General features: G+C 53.4%; 1 protein-coding gene across 1 annotated transcript; it reads left to right on the top strand.

The window, feature by feature from the left end:
• Nucleotides 1-8,101: 8,101 nt before the first annotated feature.
• Nucleotides 8,102-25,307, top strand: Chrna4 (cholinergic receptor nicotinic alpha 4 subunit). Its single transcript, XM_034496652.2, has 6 exons — nucleotides 8,102-8,414; nucleotides 9,830-9,981; nucleotides 13,256-13,300; nucleotides 13,378-13,487; nucleotides 17,915-19,289; nucleotides 22,616-25,307. The coding sequence occupies exons 1-6, from the start codon at nucleotides 8,333-8,335 to the stop codon at nucleotides 22,739-22,741; spliced, it is 1,890 nt and encodes a 629-aa protein (XP_034352543.1). The 5' UTR covers nucleotides 8,102-8,332; the 3' UTR covers nucleotides 22,742-25,307.
• Nucleotides 25,308-25,357: the final 50 nt, after the last annotated feature.

Raw genomic sequence — 25,357 nt, 5'->3', positions numbered from 1 at the left:
GGTGCTCACAGGGCCTTGTCCAGCTTTGTCCCTCCTGCCCTCTAGGAGGATGGATATCTACGTCCATGAGAGGTGTGTCTGCCCCCAGGACATCCTAATTAGAATAAGTCAATTGTCTCCATGGGGTCTTGGAAGCCCTCTCAGCAGTGGGACACTGCAGCTTAACAGAAAAAGGACCCAGACACCTCAGGGCATCCCAAAATGCCACAGGGATACAGGGGTCAATCATACTCTTATAGTAGTCTCCACTGTGCTGTAGCCTGGACAGGACTTTTGGGGACTGTGAGGAGGAAGGTATGTGAGTGGGTAAGGATGGCAGAGAACAGAGAGGGGCGGGAGACGCAGAGTCCTGCACTGGGTGCTGGACAGAGGCACTGAGTGATGAAGACCCAACCTGGAGACCGGTGGCCGGGAGCCTCCCGTATGCTGCACTTCACTATCAGTCTTCGGATTACTGGTGGGGCAGGAGATGCCTGACCTGCAGGCTGTGAGTGCCCACAACAGCCCCAAGAGTCTTGGCTGCCAGTGCCCAATATTGAGATGCCCAAGGACACCCAAAGACAAAGGGGTGGGAACATTGGTCCCCATCCCATGCTCCCCCCTTTTAATTGCCTAACAAGAGAAATATCTTCCTTGTAATGATCTCTTGGGCCTAGAGATCTGTGTCTTCAAGGCCTCAGGATAGAAAGTAGTGGTGTGAATGCCCTACTCATATCCAGGGAGAGCAAACTGTGGAAGCAGAGGCCACGCACATGGGCTATCTTTTCCTGTAGGATCCCCTCAAGGAAATAAAGGTTAAAGTGAGCAGGGCAGGGGCTGGGCTGTAAGGTCAGTCACAGGGCAAGCAAGGTAACCTAGTCACAAGGGTTAAGAAACACAGAACTATAACATGTACTGTGTACACGTACATACCCTATGCACACACATACATACTGTGCAAACAAACACCATATACATAAATGCCATGCACAACTATCCTATGTATATACATGACCCATGTAAACATGAACACATACCCTGTGTATACACATACCTTGTGTACATACATACCATGTATACACACCGTGCACACATATATCCACACATTATACCCTGTACATGCTTATCCCATGCATACATATCCCATGCACATACATACCATGTATACATACCACACACACACACACCCTATATACATATATCCCATACAAATACAACCCATGTACACACACATGTACATGTAAACTCCATAAACATACACCCTATGAACATCTATACTTCATGCATACATATACCCCATACACACACACACACCCAATGTACACACACCACACAATTCTGTGTACACACATACCTGCATAATACATAGCATGTACACACATCTATACATGTGTATGTTGTGCATTCACACCCTGTACATGCTTACCCCATGCAAACACACCCATTCATCACACCTCATGCACACACACACCCATGGCACATGTAAACTCTAAGCATACACCCTATGAGCATTACATAATCAACACACATACATCCTGTATAAACACATAACTAACGCATATATACCCCACCCCACATAGATTCATGTACACATAAAATCCATGCACATGCACACCCATGCACACACCTCCTATGTAAACACATACCCTACGTACATTCACACCATGCATACACACTTCATATGAACATACATATTCCACACATATACATAGGGACTTTATTTGTGCTTTATGTGTCTCTGTCAGCCTCTAGGCTTCAACGGTCCCATGGCTTTGGTAGAGAGGCCAGGGGCTACCTCTTCTGCCCACTCTGGGGTCACAATGGGCTCCTGTCACAAAGAGACCCAATACCCCTGACTCTTGAAGAAGCCAGGTGGCCAATGGGGTCCCTTGTCTAACCTCTATAGCTGGGCAGCTCTTATACCCCTCAGGGACACTCATTCTGCTACCTTTTCCAGGTTGTTTGTGGGATGTGGGTCTCCAAGAAACTGGACAGAATGATCCAGGGCAGCCTAGTATATGGTTTCTAGAAGCTGTGTTGGTTCCTAGGGAACCTGTGACAAGTCACAATGATCTCAGGAGGGTGAGAGAGCAGAAGGGACCTGGAGACTTTGCTGTGACTCCTGTCCTCTAAGAAAGAGCTTCCTATACCCACAGCATCTCTCCTTTGGCCTATCTGTTCTCAAAGCTTCAGCCATGGGGAACATCCCCAGTTCACTCTGGAGGGTTGATCTGAAAGGGTAGGAGAATCTGTTCAAGATCTGTGACCGGAAGGACACTGTCAGGGGTTGGGGACACCGTCGGGACTAGGCCTCCTGCCTTGGGCTCCTGTAACTCTCACATACACCCAAAATTGGGGTCCTGATACGTCTGTGCCCAGTGGGTGAAAGCATGGTTGGGAAGGGCTGAGCACTGCCCTGGAGAAGCAGAGTCTGCTCCGTCAGCAAATCCCGAGCCTCTCACTACACAAAACACTGGCAGTTTATGAGAGTCCAATCCTGACTCCTTTCCTGGGAGGTCTTTCCTCTGAAGGAAGATGCTGGCCAGGAAACTTCATAGGCCAGGGGACTTCACAGTCTGGGTAATATATGCTTGAGAGTCCTGCCCTCAGCTACTGGTGGTGACTTCTACCCACGTCTGTGCTAGGAGGGGTTCAGAGAGAGCCAGACACCCAGTTTATGGATCTGCAGTGTCAGAACATGCGTGCTGTCTCTTACAAGAGATCATAGGAGGAAAGTCCCATGGTACGGAGATACAGGCATACAAGGCCAGGTGTTGAAATCCAAGTGGGACCCAGGTCTATGGTGGAAGTCACCAGAGTTGGCCCACAGGGGTAGTGAGGGGAGTTGGGCCAACTTCAGACATGGTATTCACAGTGACCTCAGGGGTCTCAGGATATCAGCTCTATGCGGGACCGCAGGAATCCACCTGGCCGGGCTTGGAGAAATAAGAAACAAGGTGAGTTGGAGGTAAAGGAGAATTTTCCAGAAGGACCTTGCCTTCTCCCCAGAGGGTCACTTAATCCCTGGCTGGCCCTGCAGCTGCCAAGTGCAGTGATTCAGGAGGCTGCCCCTCCCCCACCCGCCTCTACAGGGAAGCCGAGGCCACTGTCTCTTGTCCCTCCTGTCCTGGTCATGTCCCTGGGGTGGGAGCTGCATCGGTCCTTCACAGAGGCAGTTTCTGAGGGACTCTGGCTGGGATCATTTGCAGGCGGCCAGCTGGTGGGGACAAAGGCTTTTCTTTGTCAGCCTGTCAGGACAAAATTCTTCACAAAGAGCCTGAGACCCACCACCTGCCTCAGCATCAGCTGCAGGGCCCAAGCTGTGTCACAAGGCTGGGAATCGGCAGGTATTGAGAGATTTAAGCTCTGGTTGCCAGGGGTGGGGCCTGAGTGTGGTTGTCGTCCCTGAAGGGGATTGAGGCCAAGGTTCCTAAGCCTTGGGCACATAAGTGCTAAGGCACAAACCAGGAAACAGGGCTACCCCTTTGGGTTGTGTCATACCTAGTTTGCCCCATGCTAGACTCTGAAGGCACCTGAGTTGTAGATCACAAATGTTGGCACTGGGATTTTCCCCTGAGAGCTCCAAACTGCCAGGAAGTTAAAGGGTAATCCAGGCACCTGGTCCTTAGCACCAAATAACACAGAACCATTGCTACCTCATTCAACAGCTGAGGAAACCAAGACTCAGGAAAGTGAATGGCTTGCCTGAGGTCACTGCATGGGAGGGGCTGAGCAGTTTTAAATCAGCTCTGGCTGCCAGCCATGATGCTGTCTCTGGGCCAGCAGCAAAACTTGGAGCCAGCAGGGCGATCTCTCTCATTCATCACCAGCGCTCCCTGGAGCTGGAACCCTCCTCAGAGTACTCATAAAGAATTAAGCGCCGAGTGCTGAGGTGCTGGCACGTGGGGAGGAAGGCAGAGCACTGACTGCCCCAGCTTTGCAAATCGATGCCCCGTTGGCAAAGAGGGGCACCCACAGGAAGTCAGGTGAGGAAAGAGGTCCTCAGTCTGCTAAAACAAGGAAAGTGGGCTTTTCACATGCTAGCCACAGCAATAGATGATCCTGGCTAGCATGCTGGCAGCTGCTGACCCCGGATGACATGTCCCCTTAACCCAGAACCAGACTTCAGGGTGCCAAGGATTCCCCTCCCCCAGACCTGGAGCTGCCACCATGGCACCAGGCATAGCCTGTAGCTTGCCCATTCTGTTTCAGTGCATGACTAGAATTTGGAGTGACTGGTAGTGACTGGGCTAGGAACACCTAAAGCAGCCAAGGTCAGGATGAGTTCTGATCAGAGAGGGGCAGGAAGTGTAGCCCGGCCCCCTGTACTCGCAGGGTTGATGATGGTGAGCAAGTGTTCTGAGCCCTTATGTCACTGCTCCCTGGCAAGACCTGGCCTTGAGTCCCCTCTCCCTGTGCTCCTGCTGCTCTCTGTAGGGTTCACCTAGTCATCTCAGAGGAACCCTCAGCCTGGTTGAGCCTGGATGAGGGGTGGGGTTGAGAATGATAGAGCAAGGCCCTGGAGGCAGATGGTGCTTTTCTCCCTTCCTTTATTCTTCTGCTTTCCCTCCCTCCGTCTGTCCCTGCCTCTTGTCTTCTTTCCTTCTGCTATACATCTTTTCCTCCATCTGCATTCGACACACACACCCAGCCACACTAACATCCCTGCCTGTGTGTGAGGCCCAGAGCCTCCCCACTGGACTCACACCCTTGTGGGATGGAGGCCTGGTGTAGCGGACACAGCCTTTATATGAATCCCTGTTTATACCAGCAGATGGTTACCATGGAAATGTCCTTGGGACAGGGTGTAGGGTAGAGAGGGCAGAGAGAGGGAGGGAAGTTCCCTCAGAGGCCTGTATCTTTAGAACTACCTGTCCAGTTGGGCAGCAGGATCCTGGAAGAGAAGTAACAGAGCCAGGGAGAGAGGCGTGTGCAGGGGCTTGCTCCACCCCCACCCTCAGGGACACAGGGTCACTCTAACCTTCTTCCCAGAGTAGTCTATAGACTTGTAAACTGGGCTTTTCTTGCCTAGTACCCTCAGTAAGAGTTTCACTTGCTGCCAGGATTCCCAGGGTCCCCAGCAATGGCTTCGAGCCAGCAGGTGGGACAGAAGGGGGCCTACAAATTAATGAGTGAGACTGATTAATCTGCTGCATTAGCAAATCCACAGGGAAAGTCAACCAGCCAGGCAGATGTGTGTGAGCTAGTGCACGTGGTGCACAGGGCCGTGTCAGCCATGCCCTGAGGGTGGAGCTGGCCCCCACCTGGCCTTTTGCCCCAGGAGAGACTGCCTGCTGGTGTGAGCCACTGTCCCAGACTGCTCAACCTGGGATGCTGGGCACAAAGCCTGTCTCTAGAAGCTGTGAAGAGAGACAGGCAACAGAGTTGAGCTGCCCCCAAGAAACTCTCAGTTCCTCCTGACTCAGTCATAAGCCAGGGTCTAATTCAGATTTGGTCTGAGGCTCCTACATCTGAGTTGTCTGGAAAAGGCTGCAGGAAATCGCTAGTCTGAGGTTGTACCAACAGACTCAGATAGCAGATGCCAAAGCCTGTACACTAAACGAATCCCCAGATACAAGTGGACACCACGGCATCTACACTGCTCCTGTGCACCTTCTTCTGGAAGCCTCTGAGGGCTCACCCAGCTCACCATCCTCTGACTCCAGAGCAACTCCAGGCAGTCAAAAGATGAAACTGCCGGTTAGATTCAGGATGGAGAAAGCAAAGTAGCCTTACCCAAAAGGGGGCTTTGATTTGCCATTTGGGCAGGGGCTCGGACCCTCATCCCTGAACCTAGGAGGCACTATCACTCAGAGGCAGTGAGAAGCCTTAGTCTGTGTACTTTCTCCACAGCCATGTCTGAATGACAGCGCCTAATCAGAGTTCCAGGGTAGCTGGAAGAGACGCCAAAGGACCTGGGTCATGATTGGCGACTTCTATATATTTAAGAGGACCTAACACCAGGCTGACCTCGAACTCACTATATAGCCCAGCCTTACTTTGAACTTGTGGCAATCCTCCTGTCTCAGCCTCTGAGTACTGGAATTATAGGCACACACCACCCTACCTCCATTTTTGGCTTCTGGTATTAATAGAAGAAGACAGAGCTGGCTGTGTACAGTCACATAAGAGAATCCCTTGTTCTGTGCTAATATGAAGCAGAGGTGTCACATCAAGATGGCTGTAGACCCAGGTCCAGCTGAGGTTTTCCCACGTGGGATCTATTGGCCTTGCTGCTCTCCTCGGATCCCTTGGGGTCCACCATGCTAAGCCTTACACAGGCTTGCTTTCTGTCCCACAGGCAGTGCTCAGCCGCAAGCTGCTTTGTTCGTCCAAGTTTGCTTAAGAATACCCAGCTAGTGCAGGGATGGGCTAATAAATACCTCAAGTGTGGAGCCAGGGTCTGACTCTTTGGGGGACAGAGGTGGATGAGGACAAACTACGCGCGGGGTGGGGGTGGGACACCAAAAGGGGGATTAGCCCTATTGGTGATTGTGGAAAAAGTGGAGTTCTACTGATTCTCAGTAGCCAGGCCTTCCTTTGAGTCCTGGAAAGTCTCCAGGCAGAAAGTGAGGGAGTGCTCAAAACATTCTTCACGTGAGGTCAGGGTGCCTACTCTGAAGCTCGATAGCCTGTTTTAGGATCCCACTACTGAATGTGTGATGGGGAGCAAGTTGCTTAAATCTTTCTGCACCTACTTTAGGGATGGCATAGGTAGGGTGAGAATTGGCCTTTGAGGATACTGTGGGAGTCTGGCATACCAACACATTCTCAGTGTTTGGGCCAGCATCTAGGAAGGCACAGGAGAACAGCCACTGCGGAGGTGCTCTGCCCGGGAGGAGAATATTTTGGAAGTCTGTACTGTAGGCTCTGCTCACAGGGTATAGGCAGATGGCTCCTGTGACCTAGAGGAGCCTGAAGGTCCCAGAGCAGGTGTGTGACATATGCATTCACTGTAGGCCAGAGAGCAAGAGAGCTAGGCCCACTACTGTTGGATGGGGCAGACAGAGGAGGTGGGGCAAGGTGGGGAGATGGGAAAGAGGAGGGTAGGCATGGGAACAGAAGCTGAACCAGGAAAACCATCTGTACTGTTGGGGTGTCGGCATGGAAGGACAGAGGGACAGAGGGACAATCAGCCTCAAAGCCACCATGCCTGGGGACAGAGAGGTATGTGCTATAGGGACAGAGCCGGCACTTTCTTGCCTTCAACTTCAGGACTGTCTCCATCTGGGGGCTCTGAGCAGGCTGCAGAGTCTCTGGGATAAGGCAGGGTTGGGATACATCTGGCCTTTTTTGTTGGACAGGGTTTCTTTCTTCTTGGGGAACTAAGGCCCACAGACCATCGCCTCTTCTTCCAGCACCTGCTGCTCAGACGTGTCCCCCCCCCCCCCCCCCCCCGCGTCACCCTAGGAACCAAAGCACCCGAGCACCTCCTCCTTAGTGGCATCCCTCAGGACCACCCCTAGCATCCTGCAGCTTGTCCTCTCCGGCGGCCAGTAGCTCACGGCCCACAGAGCTGCGTTGGAGAACTGCTTTCATGCCGGTACAGTCTACTGAAAAGGCAGGGGCAGAGAATCTGCACGCTTGAAAAGGACAAAGATGGACCTTAGTCCCGACCTGGCCCTGCGAAGGTCTGGACACCAGGTTCTTCTCACTAGAAGGGTGGCGCGAGGCCTGGGCGTCGCAGGATGATTCTTGGGCTTGATGTGCAGAAGGAGGGCGGGAGGCGGATGGGGAATGGGTTCTTTCCTCAGTGTTGGGCTAAGGAAGACTTGTTATTTCCAAACTGCAGTCACACCAAAGAGGGGTGAAGTGATGGAGTTAGCCAGTGCCGAACAGGGCGCCCTCCTCGCGCGCACAATCCCTGAATGCGCACCCGCAGTCTTCTTGCTGCTGGCAGGGTTAAATTAAGGCTGGAGACCAGGGTTGGGGGCTCATTTCCAAAAGGCGCCGAGATTGCTGGAATGACCACGGAGTCCCCAGCCCCTCCCGGCACGTCGCGAACCTCGGGAGGACAAGGAAACTTTACCCCCACAAGGGGCCGAGCACAGCCTCCACACACCCTCGGGGCCCGGTCCGCCCCCTCCTCCCGCCCTCTTCCTCCTCCCTTCAGTCCCTCCCCCTCCTCCCCTCTCGCCGGCGGCTGGAGGCAGCAGGTCCGGGAGGGGCCGTGCCGCGGAGCCCACAACCTCGAGCTCCCGCCCCGCCGCCGCGCCCCGCGGGACGAGCTGCGGAGCCTGGCTTGGGGACGAGCGGCCGCGGCACGGGGCATGAAGTTGGGTGCGCGCGGGTCTCGGAGCGGAGGCGCGGCACGGCCGGGAGCCGCCCTCGTCTAGAGCCCGCTCGGTGCGCCATGGAGATCGGGGGCCCCGGGGCGACGCCGCCGCTGCTGCTACTGCCGCTACTGCTGCTCTTGGGGACCGGCCTCTTGCCTGGTAAGTTTCGAAACGCGAAACGGGCCTTTATCTCTCGGGTCCTGGCACCTGGGACTTCGGGGCTAGGGGAGAGGAGGCCCCGGGCTGCGGTGCCAAGCCGCGGGTGCGCGCAACGGGATAGCCACAGAGACTCTTCCACCCACTACAGCTCCGATGTCCTGCGGTGCTAGCTGAGCCGGAGAGGAAGGAATCAGTCTCCAAGTGCTGGGAGAGGGGGTTTGAGTGAAGGCGGGGGTAGGGGTGGGGGAGGGTGGTCTAGCTGCATTTCCGAGCTGGAACCAGAACCTCCAACTAGGATAGAGGTGGAGTCCACCTAGGAGGGAGGTTCCATCCTACCAAATCTCGCCTTCAGACCGCCCCCCTCCCCATGCCTGTCCGGGTTTTCAGGGATCTGCCCCTGCCCCTGGAGCTACCCTTTCTGCTCCCCAAGGCTTCCTCCACCTCTCTTCTTCTAAGCGGACACCTTTCACTCTAATCCATGATGGGGCTTTCTGCAGTTATTTACTCCTGGCCTTCCCACTGAGCAGAGGGGCTGGCTGTGCCTTACTGGTTGGTCCAAGATACCAGGAAGAATGAGGTTGAGGGAGGAGGAGGCTGTTGGGGGGACTCTAGGAGTCCCCTCCTGAGGAGTTCCCGTGTCTCTCAGGTGAGCAAGAGCCAGCAGACAGCAGAGACTCCCCTCTTTCTTCCCAACCCCCTCTTTTGATGCAGCAATCCAGCAAATGGAGGTAGGGAGCCCCCTAGCCACGTGGGGGGCCGATGGAGAGGACACAGATGGGCTGCTGGCTGGGGGACCATCCTCTTCGTGAAGCAGTGTGGCAGTTATCCGTGGCGTCTTGTATCTGTCTATGAACACAGGGTGCCGGTGGCCCTAAGGATCTGCATTCATTGTCAGGGTGTACACTAGAAGCCCAGGCAGCAGGACCAGTCCTGTGGACAGAGGTTTAAGCTCCTGCAGCCATGAGAAGTGGTGCCCCATCCTCTTTCATTCATTCCTCCCCCCATTCTAGCTGCCCCATGCACTTTCTGCCACCATCACCATCCCTGCCCCCCTGCTGTGACTTCATGTCCTTTGTCTCTGCCGGTCACTGGAGATAGGGCACTTCCATCCAAAGTGATTGTCTGCAGGGAAGCTCTAGGTAATTAATTCAGTGTTCACTGTGTCAGTTGTCCTGTTTTCCTGGTGGAGTTCAGGAGGGCCTGACCCATTCATTCTTGGGGCCCTGGAAAGGCTTCCTTGAGGGGAGGGGTGGGGGCAACAAGGGAAACAAGGCAGCATGCCCAGGGGCCCTGAGGTGAAGGCAAGGTGTGAGAGGAATGAGAAGGAAGGGCTGTGATGGTATGGGGCCTGGTGTGGGGCTGGAGGGGCAGCCTCTGTGGTCACCTGTCCTTAAACCTCCCGCCTCCCCCCACAGCTAGCAGCCACATAGAGACCCGGGCCCATGCGGAGGAGCGGCTCCTGAAGAGACTCTTCTCTGGCTACAACAAGTGGTCTCGGCCAGTAGCCAATATCTCAGACGTGGTCCTGGTCCGCTTTGGCTTGTCCATTGCTCAGCTCATCGATGTGGTGGGTATGGGGATGTCCTGGGGTTGCATACGACAATGGGGTCAATGCAGTTATTACACAGACATTCCATGTGGCTGGGTTCAGCCAAGGTTGCCAGCAAAATGTCATCCTGAGCCTCAGCAGGTGCTCAGCACTGGGGAAAGGAGGTGAGCATTGTGACTCTGGACTTGTTCATAGGAAAGCTAGTGGCCGCGTTTCCTGAAGTAAGCGGGGCTCCTTTTGGAGTGAAGATCCGGAAAACACCTCTGTGGGTATAGGAGGCCAGTTCCCTCCTCATCAGCTAGGCTGTGGAAACTTTGGTTGTGGCATCCTTCGAGTGGCCACTGTTGTTCACCAGAGGCACATTGATCTCAGACTGACTTCAGAGGCCACCAAGGTCCTGTTTATCTGCATCTGTTCATTTTCCTAGTGGGGGTCCAGGAAGACTTCTGGGAGGACATATGTGCGCTAGGAAGTGGTCTTCTTCCAAGGAATCCTGGAGGAACCACAGGAGACAAGGCCCTGGCCCAGGGAGTGTACTATAGGCAGCTGGTCTCATGTGAGACTGAGTTGCTCTGTTAGGACCCAGCCTTTCCTGGCCAGGCTCAGCTGCTTCATGTGGGGTGAGACCAGCCCTAGAGGAACCCCCCCATGGGTTGGTTCACACCTGTCTTTCAGTACCACCCAAGACTCTGCTCTGTTCTCCTGGGCCTCACATGGGTTCTCTCCTGGCTGGGAAGACATGACCTTACCAGTGAGGGCAGTCAAAAGTCATCTGATTTAGGAAGCTTGGGGTTTCCATACTAGGCTTTGCTGGGTTCTGGATTGGAGGAGAGAGACCTGTCCCTGCAGAGCCTTCAGTGCCCTAAAAGCCCTCCCCATACTCTGCTACAAGGGGAAGTGTTGGCTCTAGGCTGGCACTGAACATGTTGGGTGATTCTCAGCCATTGCATGTGCTTTCCTGACGTGAGCTGAGAGCAACTATACCATCTTTGACGGAGCCAGCAACATCCCAGGGCTTCAGGCTGATGGGATTGGACACAGAGACCTTCCCTGTTGACTCTTCTCAGAGCCAGACACTAAGTTTCATTCTCAGGAGGGCCCAGCATTTGGCTCTCCAAATGGTTCCAACTGTGTCCCTGGCTGGGGGACATCAAGGACAGTGCAGGATGTACAGGCCCCTCAACCTTGCTGAGGTTTGCAAACACAGTTACAAAGTACTGTCTGGCAGAGGCAACTGTTGGCAGCAGCTCAAGGTACTGGGGGAGGCCACCACCAGGTCTGCCTAAGGCTGTCCAAGCTCAGTCTCATTCTCTCTCTCTCTCTCTCTCTCTCTCTCTCTCTCTCTCTCTCTCTCTCTGTGTCTGTCTGTCTCTCTCTCTCTCTCTCTCTCTCTCTCTCTCTCTCTCTCTCTGTCTCTGTCTCTGTCTCTGTCTCTGTCTCTGTCTCTGTCTCGACATTGAGACCCAAAGCATACTCAACACCAAGATTTCTGTGAGGGACCTGGCTCCCAGGCCTGATGACTGCCCCTGATCTAGCTAAGGCCATGTGCAAACATGTATACACATGCATATAGATAGCTCCTGGGCCTGGTCTTGAGGCGAGTCCCAAAGTTACACCCCACATCTTGCCAGGCACCATGACATTGCCAAAAGGGAAATGCTGGTTCTAGGTTGGCACTGTGTGTTGGAGGTACATGGCTAAATTTGTGTAGAAAGGTCTACTTTGGTTCTGGCCTGCTTTGCTCTCTTCCACTGAGGGTTGAGATGCAGGTCCCCCATCATACTGCTTACCCTGCCTTTGCAAACTACCATATCCACTACAGATGCCCTCTTTGAGGTCTGCATCCAGTAAGTGTTTTGCTTGAATTCATACCCAAGCATCAGCTGCAGAGAAGACTACTGAATCCCCAGTGGTTTCCTAACCCAGTGCTGAGCCCCTGTGAAATGAGCTCTGTGTCACGTCTGCAGCATCAAAGGCCCCTGAAGTGTGACGGCCACATGCAGCTGGAAGGGATATGCCAGGAAAGGAAGACCCAACCAACCCAGAATCAAATTTGTTCTGATGACCCCGGAGGCCTTATGGGACGAAGCAGTCTTCCATCCCGGCTTCCTTGGTATGGGTCAAGGTCATGCAGGGATGATCCAGCTCGTGCAGGCAGCACAGGAAGTGGCAGCCTGTAGACTGTTCTAAATTCTGTCTTCTCTCCCAGGGAGAGGACTTGGTCAGGCAACTGGGTGACCTTCCTAGGTGACTGTACTGGAGAAGACCCAGGCCTGAGGCTGGGCATTCAGGGGGTGCAACCTCTCCACACATACCAGCCTATAAGGACTTTTGGGGGGCAGGAGTTATTCTTGGCAAGACACTTTCTTGCTAGATGCCTTGGGATCTCCTGGCTTAGGTCCTCTGAGAAGCCTGTTTGTCATGTTTCATGTTTGTCATGAAGGAAGATGTTGGTCTAGATTGCGAAGTAAGCTGCCCAGCATGAGGTGCACACATCAGACCGTCTTGCTCTCTGGCAAGGCTCAATGCTGTTCCCTAGACTGCAGGCTTGAGTTTGCAGGCCCCTCCTGGATTCTGAGTGGCTAGAAGATATGGCTATGGCTGCCTTTCTGTCCCCAAAGACCCCTATGCCTGAAACAGGGCTTGTTATTCACAAGGGTCCTGTCCGTTTTAGGAACTGACTGCTCAGAACATGGGATTCTAACCTGAGGTTCTGCACCAAGAATGAAACAGAGGAGCCCATTCCTATGGCACAAAGGGGAAATAGAGGCGTAGGGAGAGTAGGTAGATTGGGGCAGTAGCAGTAAGAGACCTCACAGAGGAAGCTATGGCCTAGATCTCCTCAGCCTGACTGGCTGTTACATGGTGACCTTGAGGCGAAACTATCAGAATTGTCCCATGACATCCACCTTGGCTCTGGGAGAGGGGTAGTTTTGTCAAGACCTCCCCAGCCAGTGGGTTTGATAGCAGCACATGGGTTTCATCTGCAGAGGAAGAGGGAGGGAGAAAAGGCTGTCAGATTTCTGGGAAGATGGCTCAGCCTACATGGAGCCTGGGGTCCATTTGGAGCTGAGCTTATCCCTCCATGTGTTTCTGGAAAGGCTCCAGGGTCCTTGTCTCCTATCCCTAGCTCTCCTTAGGCTGCGTTACCTACAGAGCTGAGGCACTCCTTCCCTCCTGAAGTTTAGCCCTGCTTATCCACGCCTACGGCTAACTATAGATAAGTAGATCTAGGCTGGAACATATCTGTTACTGAGGGGGACCTCAAGCTCCTTTCTTACTTGTGCCCTAGGACGAGAAGAACCAGATGATGACGACCAACGTGTGGGTGAAGCAGGTGAGTGGGGAGGGTGTCCTCGGCCTCTGCCCTCTGCCCTATATCCCCCTCACACACGGCTCTCCACTCCCACCCAGGAGTGGCATGACTACAAGCTGCGCTGGGACCCTGGTGACTACGAGAATGTCACCTCCATCCGCATCCCCTCAGAACTCATCTGGAGGCCTGACATTGTTCTCTACAACAAGTAAGCCATGTGGGCCCTGGCAGGTGAAGTCAGGCCCCACCCAGCAAGGAAGCTGCTAGGAACAAAGAGAAGCAAATGGAGAGGAAACCCAATGGGCTGGTGTGGCCACTAGCACCTGGGGGTACCTGCTCTGAGGTCTGGAGAACTTCTAGTTCTGCTGGTCTCCTAAGGGCAAGAATGGGTTGGACATTCTCCTCTGGCAGTGACTGCAAGTCCCATCTCAGGCAGGTATCCTTAACCCCTGCCATGCACAAGTCACAGTTTGATTGATCAATGATGCAGGGGACTTTGGGAGTAGGTAAAAAGCAAGAAAAGTAGCTTTCCCACAAAGCCTTGCCTCTGCTTATCTTGGTCCCGCCTCCATGCTGTATCCAACACTGGGCATTGAGCCAGTGGGCAAACCCGGCTCTCAAGATCAGCTCACACCCTGCCTCAGCTCCTGGAAGTTGAAGTCCATATGGAGACAAACCCAGTTAAGTGGTGACAAGACAGGAAATAGGCATCTTCACACTTGTCTTTCCTGGGAACCTGGCTAGGAGCAGCTGGCTTTCTAAGCTGAGTCTTCCCAGGTGATGCTGTATTCCCTCAGGGTCTGGGTGGGCAGCAGCTTCTGCAGTATTTACAGACAAAGCAAACAGAAGCTTTTCTACCCGCTAGTCCCAGCCATCTGCCAACAATTCCCTCCAGGCCCTGGAGTTCCCGCCTGACCTACAAATGTTCCTATTTGGCTAAGAATGACTGGGGTTCTCTTCCTCTTTAATTGAGTGGGGTACTTGCCACACCCTCAGGTTGTAGAAGGAGCTGAAGGTGGTTTTCCAGAGTGTGTTATGGATGGGTTTAAGAATGAGCATGTATGTCTGGGAGTGGCAAGGTGGACAATTCCCGCTCTTCCCTCAGAATGACTGTCTTCTGTAGCAATCATGCTGAGCCTTGAACCCTGGAAAGTTTCAGCTACTGGGCCTCTCTGGGGTCCACACTCTGCTTGTTCCACCCTCAGATCCTGGGATCAAGTAGTAAATCTACTCTGGGCATCCTACTGAATCCATGACAAGGAAGGGCATTCATTTCCTGGGTGGTATTTGTTAGGCAGAGGAGTAGGTGGTGGGGGGAGCCAATAATCAGCCCAGTACCAAGCTCCTGCAGACAAGCACTCAGAAGTTTCCACCCCTCTAAGGTCACCTTTTTATTTCTCCTACCTGCTAGAATACTGTGAAAGGGGCAGATCTCCTGCTTTGTGTGTGTGGCTGGGATGAGTACTTGAAGTCTATCTGAACAGGACTTGGAGCTGGTGAGGATTGATAGGACTCTTGCTGGCAAGCAGGAAGGCCATTCCCAGCAGCTGCTAGACAGATGGCTGGTCTCAGTGCTGGACATGGGAGTCCCCACTCTTTTGTTGACTTGGGGCTCCCTCTCCTGGAAGCCCAGAAACTCTCCACCTGCTACAGGGCAATCAAGGTCTCGAAATTGCCTCTGAAATGCAGCCTCATGTGATGGGGCCTCTTAGGGTAGACAGCCTTCCCCACCCTTCCCACCCTTCCCTAGCTACTGGCTAGCTCACTGAGTCCACCAACTCACATTGGATGGCTCTAGAACCCAAATACTGGTGCTTCCTCTGGTTTCCTGGGGACCCTAAGGTACAGAACTGGAAACTGGCATTAGCAGCCTTGGCCGTGAAATGCTGACAGCCCACTTGAGGAACTGGCTATTCTGGTGCATGGCTGGGCTGCCAGTGGTGTGGTCCCTGGGACAGCAATATCTTTTGGGCATTCTGAGACCCTTACCCTTGGCACTACAAGAAGAAAAGGCAGCCAGAAGCAGTATACAGAGTGCTGATCCCTGTGGGCTCGTCTGTCACCTTCTCCATAACTGGGGTTTTGTGGCAGTGTCACATGGAAGCAGGGCCAGAATCTGAAGGAGATGGGCCACATTGCCATCCTCACAGAACTCCGCCCTTAGAGATTGCACTCGGGACCTGCCTGCAAACACAAGCCGAGCAGCAGCCTCAGAGGGAGCCCTACAGTCAGGTTCAGGTGCTCTGGAAAACTCTCAAGGGAAACCCAGCCAGGCTAGGCAGGGCAGGAAAAGCAACCGTACTAGCCCCAATTGTGACTAGTATGGGTGAAGGCAGATGGAACCACAGTAACCTGAGATATGACTACTGAGCCCCCAGTGTGTTTCAGGGGTAGGAAATCTAGACCCAGCAACCCGGGCTGCAGAAGGTAGCTACAGATTCAAGTGAGCCCTGAGTGCTCCCTGTCTGCCAACTGGTTGCAGCCTCCCCTGCCTGCCCTCCGGAATATTTGCAAAGCAGAGGATCCACTCACTGACTGTGGGAGAATTTAAATTTGTGCCTGGGGTGTTTAGGCTTTGATTTTTTTGGAGAGATGGGACTGAGAGAAGGAAACGAAACCAAGCCTGATTCCACAGGGCCCAAAATGTGCCGTGCAAGATCCACCCCCGTGTACCCGGAGGGAACCTCAGCTTCTGGGAAAGCTAGGCTGTTCTCTGTGCAATGTGCAGCCAGGAGCTGTATTGGGGTGCATGTAGACAGCATTTCCATGTTCTTCCGTATGCAGAACAGCTACACAGGAGAGAACTGGTGGCATTGGCCCAGGATGTGTTAATGTGCAGGAAGGTTCAGGGTTGGCACCCACTGAGACCATGAGAGACTCAAGTCTTCTGGACTTGGGAATGGTGCTGCAGAATTTCGGCTAGCATAGGAAGGGCCACTGAGATTCCCAGGAGGCCACCATGGGCCCTGGTCTAGACCTGAAAAGCTGGTCAGGGTGCAGAGCCAATTGGCTGATGAAATTCATGGACCTGGATCCTTCTGCCTAAGAGCCTTGAAGGACACTAGTCAACGAGCCAGGCCTGTAAATTTAGGTGGGAGAAATAACGGACATAGGGGGCCAGGCAGCTGGGTAAACAGAAGGTTCTAGAGCCTGTGGCTCTGAGCTACACTGTCTTATGAGTGTCGAGACCAAACGGATGCATGCAGGTGCCATTACTGGGGGATTTAATCAGGCTTCAGAGAGCTCGTTAGCTATAAATCGAGGTTTCCCGTCAGCGTTTCCGAGCTGAAGCTGGCAGTGTTTGCCCAAGCAAGCTAGTGCATTGCTCTCTCACGGTCTGTGAATGCTAATTTAGGGCTGGGGTGAACAGCCCCAGCCTGTGAGGGAGCCAAGACCTAAAGGGGGGCATTGCAGCAGGACAAATCGAGTACAGGCTATAGAAGACCAGTTCTGGGGAGGGTTGTGGAGGTGAGCAGGGCGAGGACAGCTTCATGAGAGCTGCTTCCCAGTGTCACCAAGTTCCAGTAATGTGTAAAACGAGGCATAGCAGCATCGTTCGAGAAGCTCAGAGGTCAAGGCTGGAACTCTGCTCAAGAGGAGGGGCCTGAAGGACAGCAGCTCCATGTGCCACTGCTCAACCTGACACACATCCCCCGAGGCAGAGAGAGCAAGAGCCAACAATCAACATTGGAGGCTGGATTAGACAGCTGGAGTCCACATCCAGCCTGTGCCACGCCTTGTAGGGAGGTGGCCTCCAAGTTCTTGGTGCCAGTGGAGAGGAAGATGCCTTCTCAGGCTCCAGCGGCAGACGGTCAGGGTTGATCCATGCTGAGTGTGGGCTCGGTCCAGGGGTCACTGTGGTCACCCCTGTGTGTGGATAAGACAGGCAGAGAGGCCAAGTGGCCTTCAGCAAGATGATCCATTAACCAGGACACGACGAGCAACTGGTTGATGTGAGATCCTTTTCATGGGTGATGGGAAAGAAATCTTGCTTGTCTCACTCCCTCTGCTTCTGGGCCCGGCAGGTCCCTATTCTCCCAGATCAGGCCTCAGGGCCCTCTTGTCTTACCACTGTGGACACATACTCTCCGTGCACAGTGGGCTTGCCATGGTCCTGCAGGGACCTCTGTGATATTCATAACACACTATAGAGGCCAATTGTCAGGACAGGCACCAACCCCTCCCTCAGTACATGAGACACTCAGGTGGAGGCAAAGGGAAATCCCCACGGTGCCTCAATAAGCAGAGGTGGCCCAGGCCTCTCTGAATAGAGGTACAGATGCAAACTCACAGAGGCAATAGGTGCTGGGGAAGCCGGTGGTTTGGCCCCACCCTGCGCTCTCACAATAGCAGTGAATCAGAGCTGCAACACCGACTCTGCTCACTGGCTCAGACAACATCCATCCCTGTCTTCTTCTCTGAACCACATGTCGCCTTGACTCAAGGGTGAGAAAATGAAGCACGCAGGTGAGTGACGGCCCAGACTACATGCACCACTGCACACAGTCCTGCACTCTGTGCACACACAGCTGGTGGAGCTGTCAGTCAGGCTGGGGGGCTTTCTCCGCATGAATGTTCATGGGTGTGGTGTATGGGGGGCCAGACCTCATCACTCTTTCTCTCGCTTCCTGCCAGTGCGGATGGGGACTTTGCAGTCACCCACCTGACCAAAGCCCACCTGTTCTATGATGGGCGGGTGCAGTGGACACCCCCAGCCATTTATAAGAGCTCCTGCAGCATCGACGTCACCTTCTTCCCCTTCGACCAGCAGAACTGTACCATGAAGTTTGGATCCTGGACCTATGACAAGGCCAAGATTGACTTGGTGAGCATGCATAGCCGTGTGGACCAACTGGACTTCTGGGAAAGTGGGGAGTGGGTCATTGTGGATGCCGTGGGCACCTACAACACCAGGAAGTACGAATGCTGTGCCGAGATCTATCCTGACATCACCTACGCCTTCATCATTCGTCGGCTGCCTCTGTTCTACACCATCAACCTCATCATCCCGTGCCTGCTCATCTCCTGTCTCACCGTGCTGGTCTTCTATCTGCCCTCGGAGTGCGGTGAGAAGGTCACACTGTGCATCTCGGTGCTGCTCTCTCTCACCGTCTTCCTCCTGCTCATCACGGAGATCATCCCGTCCACCTCGCTGGTCATCCCGCTCATCGGCGAGTACCTGCTCTTCACCATGATCTTCGTTACCCTCTCCATCGTCATCACGGTCTTCGTGCTCAATGTACACCACCGCTCACCGCGCACACACACCATGCCCGCCTGGGTGCGCAGAGTCTTCCTGGACATCGTGCCACGCCTCCTCTTCATGAAGCGCCCATCTGTGGTCAAAGACAACTGCCGGAGACTTATCGAGTCCATGCACAAGATGGCCAATGCCCCTCGTTTCTGGCCAGAGCCTGAGGGCCAGCCTGGTATCTTGAGTGACATCTGCAACCAAGGCCTCTCACCTGCCCCAACTTTCTGCAACCCCATGGACACAGCAGTCGAGACCCAGACTACATGCAGGTCACCGTCCCACAAGGTCCCTGACTTGAAGACATCAGAGGTTGAGAAGGCCAGTCCCTGTCCGTCCCCTGGCTCCTGTCACCCACCCAATAGCAGTGGGGCCCCAGTGCTCATCAAAGCCAGGTCCCTGAGCGTCCAGCACGTGTCCAGCCCCCAAGAAGCAGCAGAGGGCGGCATCCGCTGCCGGTCTCGGAGTATCCAGTACTGTGTTTCCCAAGATGGAGCTGCCTCCCTGGCTGACAGCAAGCCCACCGGCTCCCCAGTCTCCCTGAAGGCCCGTCCATCCCAGCTTCCAGTGTCAGACCAGGCCTCTCCATGCAAATGCACATGCAAGGAACCATCTCCTGTGTCCCCCATCACTGTGCTCAAGGCTGGAGGCACCAAAGCACCTCCACAACACCTGCCCCTGTCGCCAGCCCTGACGCGGGCAGTAGAAGGCGTCCAGTACATTGCAGATCACCTCAAGGCAGAAGACACAGACTTCTCGGTAAGTCCTTGCCAAAGGCTGTGCATGGGAAGTGTCCTGGCCCAGATAGGATGAGTTGTCTTGTGTTTCCCATGCATGATCCAGAAATCAAGGCCCCAGACAAGCTGCACACTTTGAGGGTACATAGTGTACTCTCTGCCTAGCCTGCTTTACAGGTCCCTAGGCCGTGCTGGGATTAACAGGGCACAGGATAGCTGGTGGATGGTAAACTGGGATGCTGTCCCTTCATCCAGGTTTCCCAAGCAGCGGGTTGAGAGACTGTTTCTAGCACTATGAGTGTAACACCTACAAGGTCTTCCTTGGAAGTGTTCAGATTGTTACTGGCTACCCATGCCTGGGTGACAGGCAAGGTCCCACACTGGCTGTCCACAAAATGCAGTGGGGCTGCTGCTGTTGCTGCTGCTGCTGACGTGTAACCCCAAGAACAGCTTTCCCCTCGGTTTCCATCTGGTGAAGAGTGGTCCTTTGAACCACTCTTAGAAAGATTGAGAGGGCATAGAGAAGGCATAGAGAAGAGAGTGGAGCTGCCAGAATCTGTGCCCCCTGCAGCCACCCCCCTCCTGCACCATCGTTCCTTTTGAAGGGTTGGGGGGTGAGAACGTAATGCTGCCCCACTGCAAGGCCTTCAGGAATCTGGAGACAGAACACAGGTGCTTAGCCAGTCTACCTGCACTTGGTATTCATGCTTCAAGCTTTGACTCTACAGCGGCCTGAAAAAGAATGTCCATGTTCCTCTGTATCTCCTGACCGAAAACAAGTGCTCCTGTACTTCTCCCAGATTGCGGCTCTGGTGAATGGCTGGCTGGCTGGCTGTTCACCAGAGCCGGGAGGCAGTTCCAGCTCTGTCCAACCATCTCTCTTTCACGTTTGTCTGGCTGTCACAAGAAGGGTCTCCAGAGCTGGGGTCTGGGATCAGATGATGCTGAGATGCAGGACTCCTGGTGCTAGGCAAGCTGCTTGCCAAATCTGGGTCTGCCTGTGATGGGGCACAGTTTGAGGCGTAGGTAGAATCAGAGCCTCAGAGAGAGATGAGGTGAAGAAGGCAGAAGGAGAAGTCCTTTCCTGGCCTACCTTTGTCTTTGTTGTGCCAGCTGAAATGTCTGTGGCATCTTTACATTGACCTTGCCCTGGGCTGGTATTTGTCATTGTCCCTCCTGAGACCTTGGTTTTGCTAGCTTCTGCTCATCTTCCTACCCAACCTGGGGTTTGCCTGTTGTCCACTCCCAGATGTTAGTAGCTTGTCTTCTGGAGCTGCCAAGCCCTGTAAAGAAAGGAGGCTGATGTTTCCACATCCCAGGAATGGGTATCGGCTCCTGGAGTCACCCCCATTAAGTCCCTGGAACTTGTGAAGCCATTCTGGAGGTTTCTGGAACATTCTGGATTCCAGAGACATTTTGGTTCTGGGACTGTCTTGCTGGGGTGGAGGGAGAGCTCCAGGCACTGGAGTGAGACCATGGAGGGAGGATGGATATGACAAGTTTAACTGAAATCCTTCTGAAACCAGTGCATCTCCAGCACAGTCCCATGGCTGGGGCTTGTGACCTCCTCCATCTCTGCTGGCCTACTGCAGCTGCCTGACCTGGTTCTGGCCACAGGAAGCTCTCAGACTTAATAGGGACAGGACATCAGGGCTTTGGTCCATAGCTGTGGTGTTTCATCTTCGAAGTCTTGGTCCCAGGGACAGGGAGGGGAAGAGGAACACCAAACAGCCATTTGCTCTGAGGAGTCCTTAAGGGGCGCTTTATTTAGCAGAGAGCTATTCATCCTGAAGTCTTCTAAGTGGACATGGCTACTTACTTATGCCTTAAACCAACAGGACACCTATGATTCCTTGAAAACTCAGGGTAGAAGCCCTTGCAACTGGGGCAGCCAATCCAAGTGCCCTCGGCTGGGTTGAGTTCTGCTTACTACATCTTACTCCCTACTACTCACATATATGCACAGACTGGCTCAGGGGCCCCCTTGTGCTCTGTCTCTGGTGCAGCTCTGATCAAGCTTCAGGGTTATTACAGACCCTGCTAGACAAATGATGTGCTCACAGGACAGTGAAGCGGAAGGAGCAAGACAGTGCGTGACGGGCACCCTGTCTGGAGAACAAAAAACAGATCTGCACTTGGAGTCGCCTTCAACACAATGCTACTTCTCAGGCCTAGTTAGACCCAGGCATTAGTCTCCAGACTTTTTGCTTCTGAGAACTTATCGAGGACGTGGCTGCCTTGCATCCGCCCCTGGCAGAAGCTAGAGTCCACACTGGGATCCAGAAAAACCTGTAGACAGAGCCAGTAGTCATTTGGACTCCATTGCCACCATGTACTATATAGTCCAATGATAATTGATTGGGTGGCCACAGAAGGTGGACTTGTACATCATTCTTACGTGTGCTTGTTGCCACTGTTCACCCTCTGCTCGGACCCTCCGCCCTCCGTGGGACATCTCCTGCAACATTGTCTCCACACCAGTGCCTGCTCAGGCTGGCTATGGTGCCCATGTAGGAAGTGGGTGTGCATAGTCAGAACCAGACCAGGGGACAGTTGTTCACTTAAGTTGCCCTTGCTTTTGAGATGGCCTTAGTGACCAGTCCATTACCTAGCATGTTCTGGCTCTTACCTTCTGGTCTAGGACACATGGCTGACATCTCTCTGAGATCCACTTTTTCTTAATTTAATGTTATGCTATGTATATAGATGTTCTGGCTACATGTATGTCTGTGCACCACATGCATGCCTGCTGCCAGCAGAATCCAGAAGAGTATGTCAAATCCCATGAAACTTGAGTTATGGATGGTTGTGAGCCACCATGGGGGAGTTGGGAATTGAACCCAGGATCTCTTGAAGAGCAACCAATGCTCTTAACAACTGAGCCATCTCTCCAGCCCCTGGAATCCACTTCTGACATCTGCACTGTGAGAAGGTACGCTCGGCCTCCATAGTGCTACTAGTTTTAGAAAAGATAAGACAAGCTTCATCCTGAAGTCATGGGCCCTGTGTCTGTCCAAAGTAGGCCCAATGAGCTACATTTTGCCAAGCAGGTAAGACCAGCTAGTATACTGCATGAACCCCAAGTCTTCTGTGGCAGTGTGGACTACCAGAGTCTGAATTCAAAGACCCCACACACGCAGCCTTAGATATGGGTTCTATCACCCCGTATGGTACCTCCCTCTGTTCTACCCTGAAGCAGCCACTCTGACCCAACAGACGCTCTGCTTTACCACATCTGTGTGCAAATGTGTATCTGATGGGAAATACAGAAACTGTGGCTCATGATGTTAAGTTCTCTGTCTGCCCACGGGATCTTGGAGCTGGAGTGACCCATGTCTGTGTTTGCAGGTGAAGGAGGACTGGAAATACGTAGCCATGGTCATTGACCGAATCTTCCTCTGGATGTTCATCATCGTCTGCCTTCTGGGCACTGTGGGACTCTTCCTGCCTCCCTGGCTGGCTGGTATGATCTAGGGACATAGCAGCTCCCAGCTCCCAGGTCTCTGTAAGGCCATGCGACTCAGTCACCCACATCTTCCAAACCGGCCATGAGACACCTAGGAGAGAGACACTGCTTCTTGGGAGCTGGAAGTTGGCCCTGGTTCTAGTCAGGCCATGGGCCTGGTTGGAGCGAGTTGAGGGCTGTTACAGTTGCAGGCTGAGTCCCCATTAAAGTTTTTCCAGAGCAAGTGACAGTCACCCCCTGGCTTACAGACAGTACACACCCATCTGTGTCACAGAGAATGATCCAGTGTTGATCTCAGTTGTCCTAAGTGGCCTCAAAAATTCATCCTTTTTCAGGAACCAGAGCCCCTCATGCTGTGGGATTCATAAGATCCAGGAAATTCTCACTGTGCCTCTGCTGGCCACACCCTCTCCCTCCCCAATGATGTGGTCCCTTCAACCCTCCAGGCTGGGCTGCTCTCTGACTCAAAGGTGTCAGAGGTGAGCTAGTGTACAGCATGAACTTCAAGTCTTCTGTGGCAGTGTGGACTACTAGAGTCTGAATTCAAAGACCCCACACATGCAGCCTTAGATATGGGTTCTACAGATGCCCAGTCCACCCCGTATGAGGTAGCCTGGGTAGGTTTTTATTTTGTTTAGTTTGGGGTGAATTGGTAAGAAAGAGAGCAGTGAGCTATGTGGGTGGGTCCCACTCACAGGACAATGAGTACAGGTCTTCACAGGAAGACTGAAGCACCACAGGAATCCTGCTTTCACCTCAGGGTCACAGGGCTCTATGGTGAGCATTTCCTAGGGTCCAGAAACCCCAGGAGGGCAAGGGCACTGGGAGTCTTGGGTTGTGATGGAGCTAAATCATGTCCAGGGCCTGGGCTGTACATCCCCTCACAGATCTTCCTTGATATCCCTGGATGTTTCTGCCTCTCTGGGATTAGAAGACTGAAGGTAAGACTTCTCATCACAGCCCTATGGTGAGGCCACAGGTCCCCTGAGCATGTCCTTCTAGACCAGCAGGAGTGATGGGAAACCTCTTCAATGTTGTGGAATAGGTTGAGCTGTCTAGAAACTTCTAAGCAAAACAGGCCCCCTGACTCATTGTTTGAGGGCCATCGACCAAGGGTTAGGGGTGCCTCATCCAGGCTACCTTGCACTTAGGTTGTAGGGAAGACCTGAAGGGCCCCTCTTCCCCTTCCCAAGATGGCAATAGGTAACCTGGAGAATCCACAGTGGTGGGATGGGAAAAAGAACATTCTGTGCCCACCTCTATGAGATTCCACTGGGTGAAGGGCAGAACATGGGAGACACCAAAGAAATCATCCTGTGTCATGGTCCCAGTTGCCTCTCTGCTGTTCCCACATGCCAGGTGGGTTTCGCAGAGCTGGGCCCTGAACCTTCAGCCAAGTTGTCTTAGGCCCTGAAGCTGAGGTCCCTGTTAGGATAGTCCTGGGGACTGCAGAAATGAAAGGAAAACTTAACACACCAAGCCTCCAGTAGGCACAGCTACCACCTCCATGGTATGACTTGCCCATCCCAGCTGGATGAGGATGTCAGGAAAGTATGCCAAAAGGCCAGCATTGTCTTTACCTGACTATCTGCAGGCAAATCCACCTTTAAACACAGAGCCACTGGGCACCTGGGGTGCTGGTGGGAAAGGAACCCCATGCTGGAAGCCCCAGGACATTCCTGTGTACAGGAAGGGGATGCAGAGGTCTGGGCTCTGAACCCCGGATGTTCCAGGTCTTCCCTAGAGACCTGAGGGCATCGAGGATTCCCATCTGCCACATCTCAGTCTGCCCTTCACTGACGGACTAGGTCACTCTCTCCTATACTGAAACTCTCAGGATGATGCAAGATAACCCTGGCGGGGAAATTTGTGCCAGAACCTGGGAGCCAAGGGGAACACAAGCCCCAGTGATGAAGGCAGCAGGTAACACCCGACAGATGCATGTTCTACCATCATGGTGCATACGTGGCTCCAACAGCAAGAAATGCAGACAACAGTAGAAATCAGGGCAAGTCCACAGTGACACGGAGCAGGACTGCTGTGCTGTTCTCTTCAGGGTCAGGAAAACTGAATGGCTGGGATGTTCCTGACAGGATATCCCCTCCCCCCCAACACCCAGAAGCCAGAAAAGGAAAATAAAGCACCGTATTCTCCCCGTTCCCACTCAGCCGGCCTTTTGTCTGCCTGCTCCAGTGTTGATATATGTTCAAGATGAAGTTCAGTTAGGGCAGAATGCTTGATCTGAGGCCTTTGAACCTGTGAGCTTTAAAGAACAGAGACTGTGTGGCCCCAGCCCCTCTGATATGTAGACGTTATCTCCCCAAAGCTCCCAGCCCTCCCACCCTACCCCATCCCATTGGACAGCATCAACTCAAATGTGAGTCTTGGAGAGCAGTCCAGCTAGCCATCCCATGTCTGGGATCCCAGCTCGGACTCTGCGATGTCGGGCTTCTTTCGCTTGTGTGGCCAAGGCTCATCTGCAGTGTTATGTCCAATAGACTCATTGCTGTTGTGTGCTTGTTGGTTCTTAGTTGTTGTTTCTGTCTGAATAAACTGAGTTGTGGTGTCTCCCCATCAGCGTGTGGCCCTGTCTTCATTTCCAGGTGTCAGTCAAGGGGCTGCTG

Source organism: Arvicanthis niloticus, chromosome 2 (genome assembly GCF_011762505.2).
Source record: "Arvicanthis niloticus isolate mArvNil1 chromosome 2, mArvNil1.pat.X, whole genome shotgun sequence".
In the NCBI taxonomy this organism is placed as follows: domain Eukaryota; kingdom Metazoa; phylum Chordata; class Mammalia; order Rodentia; family Muridae; genus Arvicanthis; species Arvicanthis niloticus.
This window is presented reverse-complemented; position numbering and strand designations above follow the sequence as displayed.

Coding starts and splice junctions, on each gene's coding strand:
- Chrna4 (XM_034496652.2), top strand. CDS start 8,333: ATGGAGATCGGGGGCCCCGGGGCGACGCCGCCGCTGCTGCTACTGCCG. Junction 9,982..13,255: donor TTGCTCAGCTCATCGATGTG/GTGGGTATGGGG, acceptor CTTGTGCCCTAG/GACGAGAAGAACCAGATGAT. Junction 13,301..13,377: donor CCAACGTGTGGGTGAAGCAG/GTGAGTGGGGAG, acceptor ACTCCCACCCAG/GAGTGGCATGACTACAAGCT.